The 13,156-nt window shown below is 48.9% G+C and overlaps 1 gene segment (V, D, J or C); it reads left to right on the top strand.

Annotated features, from left to right (window-relative positions):
* LOC132381413 (Ig heavy chain C region-like) overlaps window positions 1-12,926 on the top strand; it is a 31,530-nt gene extending 18,604 nt beyond the window's left edge. The window contains 4 exon segments of the C gene segment in view: window positions 3,787-3,924; window positions 4,412-4,484; window positions 7,417-7,521; window positions 7,837-12,926. Of these exon segments, the coding sequence occupies window positions 3,787-3,924; window positions 4,412-4,484; window positions 7,417-7,513 (308 nt within the window).
* Window positions 12,927-13,156: the final 230 nt, after the last annotated feature.

Consider the following 13,156-nt stretch of genomic DNA (forward strand, 5'->3'; position numbering starts at 1 on the left):
TCTCGGAAGCAGACGACCACACAGAACTGATTTCAGAGACCTCAAGATACCCCAGACGCTTCCATGGCGTGACTACCATAGAGCCTCATTGGTGGCTATCCGCAGCTGCCAGAAGAGAGGACTCCGCCGCCGACCTCGGAAATCGAGCCCGGTGCTCGGCTGGAGCGGAGGCCTCCGCAACCGTGACACAGTTCATGGACTTGTTTCAGTCGGCAGCCTGGCCCTCCGGGATTAAATGTTGGCTTCAGTGCCCGACCCGATCGACAGCCCGGGCCCCCGGCAGTTGGAAGTGGCTCCCCGTCACTCGGCCCGACCTGGATCGCCCGACAACGTGACCTGCGATCGATCCCTGCGGGATGAGTCCACCAACCTTGGCATCAACTGCATTGATGGAAACCTGGAAAGATGCACAATTTACCGAGGAAGTGTGGGAAAAGAGCTGGGCTGCTGGTCAGATTGAAGCGGAGGGGCTTCTGCCCACCGTCCTACTAGCTAATGTGCAAGCCATAGAGAACAAGGTAGATGATCTTAAAGGGAGACTCGCCTACTGCAGGGAGATGCAGAACTGCTGTGTATTCTGTTTCACAGAGACCTGGCTCTCCCCTGCCACCCCCGACTGTGCCATCCGACCAGAGGGATTTTCGATCCATCGGATGGACCGCACGGCATCTTCGGGCAAGACGAAGGGAGGTGGACTCTGCCTACTGATCAACACTGCGTGGTGCTCGGACACAGTGGCACTGACAAGCACCTGCAGTCCTGGAACATCTGTCGGTGAAGTGTCGTCCCTACTATCTGCCACGGGAACTCACCTCGGTCATACTGACAGCGGTCTACATTCCCCCCCAGGCAGACGTGGAGTGTGCTGTGAATACACTGTATGCCAACATCAGTGAACTTGAGACCAGGTATCCAGAGGCTTTGCTCATTACAGCCGGGGACTTTAACCAGGCCAACCTCAGAAAAGCGCTGCCAAAGTTATACCAACATGTCTACTGCTCCACTAGAGGCCCAAATATACTTGACCACTGCTACACAGTAGTCAAGGATGCCTACCTTTCCGTCCAATGACCTCACTTCGGAAAATCGGACCATCAGCCGTATTCCTCCTCCCGGCTTACAAACAGAAACTGAAGTGGGAGGTCACGGTGTCAAAAGTGGTGTCGCGTTGGACAGAGGAAGTGGATGAAGTCCTCCGTGACTGCTTTGAATCGGTGGACTGGTTAGTATTCAAGGACTTGGCAGTTAACCTCGCTGAGTATGCCTCAGCTGTCATGGACTTCTGCTGGAAATGCAGAGGACTATGTGTCTCACAAGACGATCCGGGTATTCCCTAACCAGAAACCTTGGCTGAATTATAAGGTCCAGACTCTTTTGAAGGCTAGAGCTGCAGCTTTTAGGTCCGGAGATACCAATCGCTACATGGAATCCAGGCGTGAACTCCGGAAAGCCATTAAGGGTGCCAAGAGGCAATTGAGCCTAATTGGAAGCCCAGGCTAACCAGAGGGATGCCAGTAGACTATGGCAGGGTCTAAATGGGTGCAAAGAAAAGGCTGGGAATATCAATAACTGTAGTGCTTCTCTTCCTGACAATCTTAACGTATTCTACGCAAGATTCGAACAATTGAAGAGTGTCCCGCCCCCTCCGGATGATCCGGACCTGGTGGCATCAAGATTCATCATCACAGAGAAAGACGTTAGAAGAGCCTTCCGGAAGATAAATCCAAGGAAGGCGACGGGCCCAAATGGCATCTCGGGATGGGTTCTCCGGGCCTGTGCAAGCGAGCTAGCTGGTGTGTTTGCTAACATCTTCTAAGATCCCCTCGCGTTTTAAGAAGGCAACGATAATCCCGGTGCTGAGGAAAAGCAAGGTGGCATGCCTGAATGACTACCGACCTGTGGCTCTGACATCAATTGCTATGAAGTGCTTTGAGCGATTAGTTATGGCACACATCAACCAAAACCTACTGGTCAACCTCACCGCTTTGCAATTCGCCTACCAGAGCAACAGGTCAACGGCAGATGCCATTTCTCTGGCACTACATTCCTCCTTAGAACACCTGGAGAATAAAGACGCATATGGAAGGCTCCTTTTCATTGACTACAGCTCTGCCTTTAATACCATCATTCCAAATAAACTGATTCCTATGCTCTGGAACCTGGGTCTTAGCATTCAGATCTGCAGCTGGATCTTCAACTTCCTCACAGACAAGACCCAGGCTGTAAAAATAGGGGACCAGCTCTCCTCTACAATCACTCTGAGCACTGCTGCCCCACAAGGCTGTGTACTCAGCCCCCTGCTGTACTCAGTGTACACCCATGATTGTGTACCAAGTTTCCATCAAACTCAATATATAAGTTTGCTGATGACAGCACAATTGTAGGCCGTATCTTGGGTAATGATGAGTCTGAGGAAATTAAGAACCTGGTGGCAAGGTGTGAAGACAATAACCTATCCCTCAACGTCAGCAAGGCGAAGGAATTGGTTATTGATTTCAGAAGGAGTAGTGGACCACACGACCCCATCTACATTGGTGGTGCACAGGTGGAACAGGTCAAAAGCTTTAAGTTCCTCGGGGTGAATATCACAAATGACCTGATTTGGTCTAACCAAGCAGAGTCCACTGCCAAGAAGGCCCACCAGCACCTTTACTTCGTGAGAAAGCTGAAGAAATTTGGCCTGTCCCCTAAAACCCTCACTAATTTTTATAGATGCACTGTAGAAAGCATTTTTCTAGGATGCATCACAACCTGGTATGGAAGTTGTCCTGTCCAAGATCAGAAGAAGTTGCAGAAGATCGTGAACACAGCACAGCACATCACACAAACCAATCTTCCATCCTTGGACTTACTTTACACCGCATGCTGTCGGAGCAGTGCTGCCAGGATAATCACGGACAAGACCCACCCAGCCAACACACTTTTTGTCCTTCTTCCCTGCAGGAGAAGGTTCAGGAGCATGAAGATACATATGGCCAGATTTGGGAACTGCTGAACAGATCCAGACACGGATCTGGGCCGTACCTTCCAAATATCCGGACCTGACTTGCACTACCTTACTTTCCCTTTTCTATTTTCTAATTATGATTTATAATTTAAATTTTTATTATAATTACTTCAATTTGTACTTCAGGGAGCGCAAAGCGCAGGATCAAATATTGCTGTGATGATTGTACGCTTTAGTATCAATTGTTTGGTGACAATAAAGTTCCTGTCTCCAAATCCCTGGGTCAGAGCCACACTGGGAGCACCGTGCACGGTTCCCATTTCTGTATCCCTGGGTCAGACCCACACCGGGAGCACCGTGCACAGTTCCCATCTCCGTATCCCCGAGTCCGACCCATACTGGGAGCACCGTGCACAGTTCCCGTTTCTATATCCCTGGGTCAGACCCACACCGGGAGCACCATGCACAGTTCCTGTCTCCGTATCCCTGGGTCAGACCCACACCAGGAGCACCGTGCACAGTTCCTGTCTCCGTATCCCTGGTCAGACCCACACCGGGTGCACCGTGCACAGTTCCTGTCTCCAAATCCCTGGGTTAGACCCACACAGGGAGCACCGTGCACAGTTCCCATCTCTGCATGCCTGGGTCAGACCCACACCAGGAGCGCCGTGCGTGGTTAATTACTGATAAAAACACAAAATGCTGGCAGAACTCAGCAGGCCAGACAGCATCTATGGGAGTAGGTAGTGACGACGTTTCGGGCTGAATGGTTTCTATTTATTTCCCGCATCTGCAGATTCACTCCATGGTTAATTACTGACCTGTTTTCTGTCTCGTAGATAGCTGCCAACCGACCTGGTGTCCCAGGGAGATCAGCTGGCTGTGGTTAGCAGCTGCCATGGCCACGAAGGTGATCTACACTGGCATCGTGCTGTGCATTTTCCATGGCATCTGGACGTGTTGGCAGAGGAGGAGAGGTTCGTCTGCCTTTCCTTGGGGGTAGTGCTAGTTGGCAAGATGATTGTGGCAGGGCCTGGATGAGGGTGGCTTCTCACGTAAAATCATCTGCAGATACGGTTTACGGGGCTCAGACGCCAGGCACAGACTTAGGTGACGCTCAGACTGCTAGTGCAGACACAGACGGGAGGTAGACGGCAGCTACAGATCCAGGTGAAGCCCGACAGCAGGCGCAGACGGAGACAGAGGGTTCCGGCGGCAGACGGAGACTGGAGGATGTCTCAGACAGCAGTCGCACACGCGGAATTGAGTCAACAGTGAAGATGCAGACAGAAGATTATGGGGGGAGGATCAGAAGGCAGGCCGAGTCTGGGATGGGGAGACAGGGGTCGCGGGTGAGGGAGGGACAAGAAGGTCTCAGCTCCGCACCGCTGACGGTTGTTTGGGTCCGGCTCCGGGAACACCCACTGAAATGACGGATGATTATCTTCCCCCCTCCCCCGACAGGATCCATTCCAGAATCTCTCTGGGTAAACCTGGACATCCCAATGGAGAAGATCCCAGAAGACGTTGGGAAAGGGTAGGTTGCGGGGGGGTTGTGGCAGGAAGTCCAGTACAGCACCCTGGGGACTTGTTCAGTGTGTGTAACGCTGGCCACGAGAGGTTGGCATCAGGTCGGCAATTGCAAGCCCGAGGTGGTGTGATCGAGGTGACGCCCGCTTACACTCTTTAGGTCCGAGTCCTGTCAATCCAATGTCTGTCTCAAGGTAGTAACTATCTACCCCGGGGTAACAGATACCGGCGGTCTCTCTGTTGCTTCGTAACGTTATGAACCTCTATTAGGTCACTCCACAGCCTCCAGTGCTCTAGAGAAAGAGCTATGACCTGTCCAGTCCCTTTCTATAGCTAAAATCCTGGCAATAATTCAGCGAATCCCCTCTACCCTTCCTCCAGCATAATCCTACCCCTCCCGTAGCCGGGCAAACAGAACTGTACGTAAGACCATAAGGAGCAGAGTTGGACCATTCAGCCCATCGAGCCTGCTCATTCCATCAACCTTCTTAACCCCATTCTGCTGCCTTCTCCCCATAACCTCTGATGCCCTGGCTAATAAAGAACCTACAAGGGGTGATTGATAAGTTCATGGCCCAAGGTAGAAGGAGTCAATTTTAGAAAACCTAGCACATTTATTTTTCAACACAGTCCCCTCCTACATGTACACACTTAGTCCAGCGGTCGTGGGGCATACGGATCCCTTCTTTGTAGAAGTGGTCCACAGCATGGGGTGATTGATAAGTCTGTGACCTAAGGTAGAAAGAGATGAGTTATTAACTTCAAACTTTCTGCATAATCACTCAAAGAGTTGAACTGCACATGCATGTACCGAGAGTGTCTTGGACCAGCAGGTGGTCTACAGCAGGGGTGATTGATAAGTTCGTGGCCTAAGGTAGGGGATGAGTTAGTTATACAGTTCTTGTTACATGTACGTGCAGTTCAACTCTGAGGAAGAATGCAGAAAGTTTGAAGTTAATAACTCATCTCCTTCCACCTTAGGCCATGAACTTATCAATCACCCCTTGTATGTAGGTGTTATATATACTTGCAGTATACAGAATAAGGTAGATGAACTCACAGACGGGGAATGGCAGGTATGATGTTGTGGGCGTCCGAGTCATGGCTGAAAGAAGATTATAGCTGGGAGATTAACATCCAAGGCTTCACATTGTATTGAAAGGACAGGCAGGTGGGCAGAGGGGGTGGGGTAGCTCAGTTGATTAAAAAAAAATGAAATCAAATCCTTAGAATGAGGTGACATATGACCAGAAGATGTCGAATCCTTGTGGACAGAGTTAAGGAACTGCAAGGGTAAAAAGACCCTGAGGGGAGTTACATTCAGACCTCCGAACAGTAGCAAAGGTGTGGGCTACAAGTTGCGTCAGGAGATAGAAAATGCATGTTAAAAGGGCAATGTGACAATAGGTCATGCGGGATTTCAATAGATTGGGAATATCAAGTTGGTGTTGGATCCCAAGAGGGTGAGTTTGTAGAATGCCTACGAGATGGCTTTTTAAAGCAGCATATGGTTGAACCCACTAGGGTATTAGATATTCTGGATTGGGTGTTGTGCAATGAACCAGAATCGATTAGAGAGCGTAAGGTAAAGGAATCCTTAGTGGAAAGTGAGCATAGTATTATCAAATTCACCCAGCAGTTTGAGGGGGAGAAGCAAGAGTCAGATGTATCAGTATTACAATGGAGTAAGGGGAATTACAGAAGCTTGAGAGGGCAGCTGGCCAGAATTGATTGGAAGGGAACACTGGCAGGGATGATGGCAGAGCGGCAATGGCTGGAGTTTCTGGGAGCAATTCTTACTGTGTAGGATAGATACATGCAAAAAAAGAAAAGAATTCTAAAGGCAGGATGACCAACCATGGCTGACAAGAGAGTCCAGATAGATTCGAGAGGCAGGGCGTCAAGACCGGAAGCAAGGGTCAAGCCAATTTCGCTTGCTCGCCCACGATTCTCTGTGGCGCTGAGGCCGTGAGGTTGCTCCAGATTTGTGTCTGCTAACAAGACGAACTGAGACTGAGGCTTTAGGCCTAGGGATTCGGGTCCAAGGATTTGAAATGCTCTTGCTTTCTTCTGTTGTCTGCATGATTTGTGTTTCTATTTTCTTTCACTGCGCATGGTTTTTTAATTGGGTGTTTGCTTTGTGGCTGCCTGTAAGCAGGCCAATCTCAAGGCTGTATAATGTATACACATACTTTGATAATAAATGTAATTTGAACCATTTGAAGTGGGGCTTAGAGGGAAATTGGATCAGCTATGATGAAATGCCAGAGCAGACTCGATGGGCCAAATGGCCTAATTCTGCTCCTGTAGCTTATGGCCTTATGGTCCTAACATTGAGGGATTAGATTAGATTCAACTTTATTGTCATTGTGCCAAGTACAGATACAAAGCCAATGAAATGCAGTTAGCATCTAACCAGAAATGCGAAGAAGTGTTATTTACAGAATAACTGTGAATAAAAAGTAAGTGCTACAGCACACAAATATAAAAGTACTGAGACAGTACAATATGGGGGAAATACTGCTTAGCGCTGTGATGTGAGGTTCAGCAGGGTCACAGCCTCAGGGAAGAAGCTCTTCCTGTGCCTGCTGGTGTGGGAGTGGAGGCTCCTATAGCGCCTACCGGATGGGAGGAGAGTAAAACGTTCATGGTTAGGGTGATAATGCATCGATAATGCTTTTCGCCCTGCCCAGGCAGCGTTTATGGTAGATGTTCTCACTGGTAGGCAATTGGGTGTTGATAATTCGCTGGACAGTTTTCACCACCCGCTGGTCTGCTTTGCGGTCCGATACGGGACAATTGCCATACCTCATTGAGATGCAGTTGGTGAGTCTGCTCTCAATGGTACAGCGGTAAAAGTCTGTCAGTATCCTGGGACAGAGATGAGCTTTCTTGATGCTCCGCAGGAAATAAAGGCGCTGTTGTGTCTTTTTGATCAGGATGGAGGAATTCGGGGACGAGGAGAGATACTCGGAAATGTTGACACCAGGGAATTTGAAGCTTGATACAAGCTCCACGACAGCTCCATTGATGTAGACGGGGATGTGAGTATGGCTCCGAGCATGCATAAAGTCCACCATGATCTCCTTGGTTTATGGATGTGGACCCCACGATCCCTCCGTTTCTTCTGATTGCTAGGAATCCTGATTCCAGCTGCCCAACTTCCCTGCTGCGACCTCACACAATGCCCCTCGCCATTCTCACTCTCTCCAATTTATCACAAACTGACGAACCAGAACCCCAGCTCAACATTAGGAAGGGCCACAGCACCCTTCCCTGTGGGTACCCCACTGATCACAGATTTCCTGCCCCTCTGATCACTCACTCACCCTCCTCCTCTCCCTCTTCCTTCCTTCCAGCCTGTGAACGAGCAGAGGTGGTGGAGAGAGAGAGAGAGAGAGAGAGGGATTTCAGCCAACAGCGCGAGACCAGAGAACGTTCTCGACCCTGGGCCCCGCAGCAGCTCCTGAAACTCAAACCCGAACTTCCCCGCGGCCGCCGGGTCGGTGGAATCCAGAGAGGGACGAGGTGCGGCGGTGTCTGGAATGCTCAGCTCTATGCGTACACCTTCCCCACCCCCCATGCGTACACCTTCCCCACCCCCCATGCGTACACCTTCCCCACCCCCCATGCGTCTGCCGTGCCTTCCTGTACCCCCGTCTGCACTCTCCACACCAGGTAGAACACAGCCAGCTGTCCGTTGGCAGTCCTGTGGTGTGGGGGAATGAAGAACAGACAGCAGCCTTCACGGAAACAGGCCCTTCGGCCCAGAGTGCCTGTGCTAACCAAAATACTAAATAAAACTAAATGCCTTCTTCCTGGACATGTCTAACAGCTTCTTAAACACCTCTATCATATCTACATCCTCCATTACCCTTGGCAGAATATTCCAGGCGCCCACCACTCTGTGTTAAAAAAGAAGCCCCACTCATCTCCCTTTCATCTTAAATGTGTACCCTGTGGTATTAGACATTACCACCCTGGGGGATAAAGATACTGGCTGTCTGCACCATCTCAGATTCAGATTCAGATTATTGTCATTTACAAACCACAAATGCACTGCGGTTAAAAAATGAGACAACGTTCCTCCAGAAAAACACATAATAAAACAGACTACACCAGAAAATCCGCATAACATCTGGCAATCCCCAATCCAGAGTCCGGAGAGGCTGCTGCGTATTAATATCGCGCTACTGTCTTTCTGCGTTCCCCGGAAAGGAGCTCCAAACCCACCAGACAAAACAAGACCAAAAACTAAAGCTACAAGACCTGCACAAAACCACATAGTTACAACATATAGTTACAACAGTGCAAACAATAGCATAATTGATATATAAAAAAACAGACCATGGGCACAGTAAAAATAGTCCAAAGACGTTAAAAGACCATAAGTTCAAAAGAAATCACCACACAGTTTCCACAAGTCCTCAGGGTCCCAGCTGACTCGCCATCCCACACAGGCAGCAGAAGGAAATACCCCCGCTATGGACTTCCACGGTGCTGCCCGACTCAGCACACATTGAAAGCTCTGTCGAACCCAGCCTCGCAGACACAGCACACAATGAAAGCTCTGTCGAACCCAGCCTCGCAGACTCAGCACACAATGAAAGCTCTGTCGAACCCAGCCTCGCAGACACAGCACACGGTGAAAGCTCTGTCGAACCCAGCCTCGCAGACACAGCACACAATGAAAGCGACCTGACCTGACCGCACTTGTCTCCAAGTCCGTCGAACCTCTGAGCCTCTGACCATCACCTCTGGCACAGCTTCTCCGAGCACCATCCTCTGCCGAGCGTAGTAAGATGCCCCCGCCAATGCGACCCCGAGGACTGGGGGCCTGTTCTTCCCAGCAGAGACCCGGACCTCACAGCAGCAGCAGCAATGAAGAGGGTCTTCCTGGAGATTTCCAGATGTTCCTCCGTTCTCCCACGTCCCTTTCTGATCCGATTATGATTGCGTACAGCACCCCGCTTCACAAATAACAGATATGAGCTCCAGATAATCACACTCACGTCCCCATCTACATCAATGGAGTTGTAGTGGAGCGTGTATCAGCTCTGTGCCTTTCCTAACTATCTCAGGTCTCCCTTCAGCCTCTGCCACTCCAGGAAAAACAACTGAAGTTTGTCTGACCTCTCCTCACACCCTCTAATCCAGGCAGCGTTCGAGTGAACTCCTTCCGCACCCTCTCCAAAACCGCCACATCTGTCCTATAGTGAGACAACCAGAAGCGAGTGTGTTACTCCAGGTGCCGCCAGACCAGAGCCTTATTCAACTGCAACGACAATCTGGCATGCAGAACCTCACCATCCTGTACATCCTCATCAGGGCCCCCACCATGGTCCGGTGTTCCAGGTCTATCCTTGTAACCGAAGTCCTCCCTCCCCGGGAATCTCCCCTGCACTCTCTCCAAAGAATCAGGTTTGTTTCACTGACGTCAGCACGAAACTTCTTGTTTTTGCAGCAGTGTAACAGTGCAAAAGGCACAAAAGTTACCCCAAATTACAAATAAATAACTGAAAAGAAATAACGAGGACTGTCCCGAACTCTGATGGTGGAGGGGAAGAAGCTGTTCCTGAATTTCTGAGTGTGTGTCTTTGGGCTCCTGTACCTCCTCCCTGATGGTAACAGTGAGAAGAGGGCATGGCCCAGTTGGCAAAGGGCCTCAGTGGTGGATACCACCTTCCTGAGGCACTACCTCTGGAAGATGTCCTCAATGGTGTCGAGGCTTGTGCTTGTGATGGAGCTGGCCAAGTCCATTGCCCTCTGCAGCCCACAGACCAGTACCGGCCCCTTGGCCCACACTGCCCTGCCAACCATTAAGCAGACTCCAGTGTCAACCTCACCCTCCATTCCCCAAAGGTTACAGGAGGAAGAGTGTTTGGGGGTGGTGGGGGGAAAGAAGAGAGAAGATACTAAATCAGCCGTGATGGAATGGCAGAGCCCTAATGGGCAAAATGGCCTGGTTTGCTCCCCTGTCCCTAATGTATCAACCTTTATCACTGCCCTTGGTAGGAAACTCCATGAAAAGAACTAAACTCTGATACCCCCTTCATCTCTCATATTAGCATTTCCACTCCGGGGAAAATATGCTGGTTACCCACTCTGCCATATCACCTCCCTCCCTCATTCGCTCCAAAGAGAAAACCCTTAGTTTGCTCAACCTTTCCTCATATCTCATGCTCACTAATTCAGACAGTATCCTGATAAATCTCCTCTGCACCCTCTCTAAAGCTTCTACATCCTTCAACTGAACACCACATTCCAAATGTGGTCAACATTGTTACTGCCCGTTACACCTCTGGCGACGGAGGTCCTCCATCTCTGGCAGTGTTCAGGGCTTCCTCCATCATGTCAGTAGTTTCCATAGAACCACAGAACACTACAGCACAGTACAGGCCCTTCAATCCTCCATGTTGTGCCGACCCATATAATCCTTCAAAAAAGTACTAAACCCACACTACCCCATAACCCTCCATTTTTCTTTCATCTATGTGCCTGTCCAAGAGGCTCTTAAATACCCCTAATGTTTTAGCCTCCGCCACCATCCCTGGCAAGTCATTCCAGGCACTCACAACCCTCTGTGTAAAAAACTTATCCCTGATGTCTCCCCTAAACTTCCCTCCCTTAATTTTGTACATATGCCCCGGTGTTTGCTATTGGTGCCCTGGGAAACAGGTACTGACTATCCACCCTATCTATGCCTCTCATAATCTTGTAGACCTCTATCAAGTCCCCTCTCATTCTTCTACGCTCCAAAGAGAAAAGTCCCAGCTCCGCTAACCTTGCTTCATATGACTTGTTCTCCAAACCAGGCAACATCCTGGTAAATCTCCTCTGCACCCTCTCCATAGCTTCCACATCCTTCCTATAATGAGGTGACCAGAATTGAACACAATAAGTGTGGTCTCACCAGAGATTTGTAGTGTTGAAACATGACCTCTCTGCTCTTGAACTCAATCCCCCCGTTAATGAAGCCTAGCATCCACAGGCCTTCTTAACTACCCTATCAACCTGTGCAGTGACCTTGAGGGATGTATGGATTTGAACCCCAAGGTTCCTTTGTTCATCCACACTCTTAAGTAACTGACCATTAATCCTGTCCTCAGTCTTCTGGTTTGTCCTTCCAAAATGCATCACCTCACACTTGTCCAGATTGAACTCCATCTGCCATTTTTCTGCCCAACTCTGCAGCCTGTCTATATCCTCTTGTAACCTTTGACCACCTACAGCTCCATCCACAACTCCTCCAATCTTCGTGTCATCTGCAAACTTACTTCCTCTACATCCAGGTCATTTATAAAAATCACAAATAGCAGGGTCCCAGGACAGATCCCCGCGGCACTCCACTAGTCACCGACCTCCAGGCAGAATACCTTCCTTTCACAACTATCCTCTGCTTTCTTCCTTTATGCCAAATTTTATCCAAACATTCAAGGTTCCGCTTATCCCATGCCTCATTACTTTTTGGATGAGTCTCTCATGAGGGACCTTGTCAAATGCTTTGCTAATGTCTATGTAGACCACATCCACTGCTCCACCCTCATCAACTTCTTTTGTTACTTCAAAAAGCTCAATCAGGCTCGTGAGGCACGCTCTTCCCTTCACAAAGCCATGTTGACTATCCATGAGTAGACTGTACTTCTCCAAATGCTCATAGATCCTATCCTTAAGAATTTTTTCCAGTAGTTTGCATACCATCGATGTAAGACTCACCAGTCTATAGTTCCCAGGTTTCTCCCTATTACCTTTTTTAAATGAGGGAATTACGTTTGCCATTCTCCAGTCCTCTGACACTTCTCCTGCAGCCAAAGAGGATTCAAAAATCATAGCTAATGCTCCTGCGATCTTGTCTCTCAATTCTCACAACAACTTGAGGTGTATCATATCCAGCCCTGGGGATTTATCGATCTTAATGTTTTTAAGAAGATCCAGCAATTCTTCCTTAATCTCCACATTGTCCAGCACACAGGCCCTCTCTACTTTGACCTCATCCTGATCAAGATCCTTTTCACTTGTGAATACTGAGGCTACATCCACACTAGACCAGATAATTTTGAAAACGCCGGTTTTGTGTAAAAACGATAAGCATCCGCACTATGCGTTTTTGGAAATATCTCTATCCACATTAAAACGGAGATTTCGGCAAATCTCATCCTCTTGCGCATGTGCAGGACACATCTACCGAAAAGAAGCGACATGTTTGGTGTCGAATCTCACCGTAAAAGTGCGCGTTTCTGTAGTTACAGACTAGAAAAACATAAAACGATGGACAGCTGTTGGCTCTCGCACAGGAGGACTTAAAACTAAAAAAAAATACTGGAGTGTATGGAGGCAGCCAACAGGGAATTCACGGACAGATTGACCCGGCTGATGACGAACATTGAAAAACTGACTAACTCTGTTGCATTAATAAAGTCCCTTGTTAAATGTGTAAAACATGTCTGCATCAGTGTTATCTTGTATTTCCATACAACGTTACATTAGGCTGTTACACATCTATTGTCAGAGAAGTACTTACATAAGTAGGTAAACCACCTTCATACGAGCAAGGACAGAAAACAGGGCAAAGTGAGTATACTTATTTATTCAGTAAGTTATGGGTCAAAGTATTTGGTGAGTACATTTCTAACTCTTCTGGCTTCAGACTCTTTACTGTCTGTTCTGAAATTGTTAGGT

Source organism: Hypanus sabinus, chromosome 26 (genome assembly GCF_030144855.1).
Source record: "Hypanus sabinus isolate sHypSab1 chromosome 26, sHypSab1.hap1, whole genome shotgun sequence".
Lineage (NCBI taxonomy): Eukaryota > Metazoa > Chordata > Chondrichthyes > Myliobatiformes > Dasyatidae > Hypanus > Hypanus sabinus.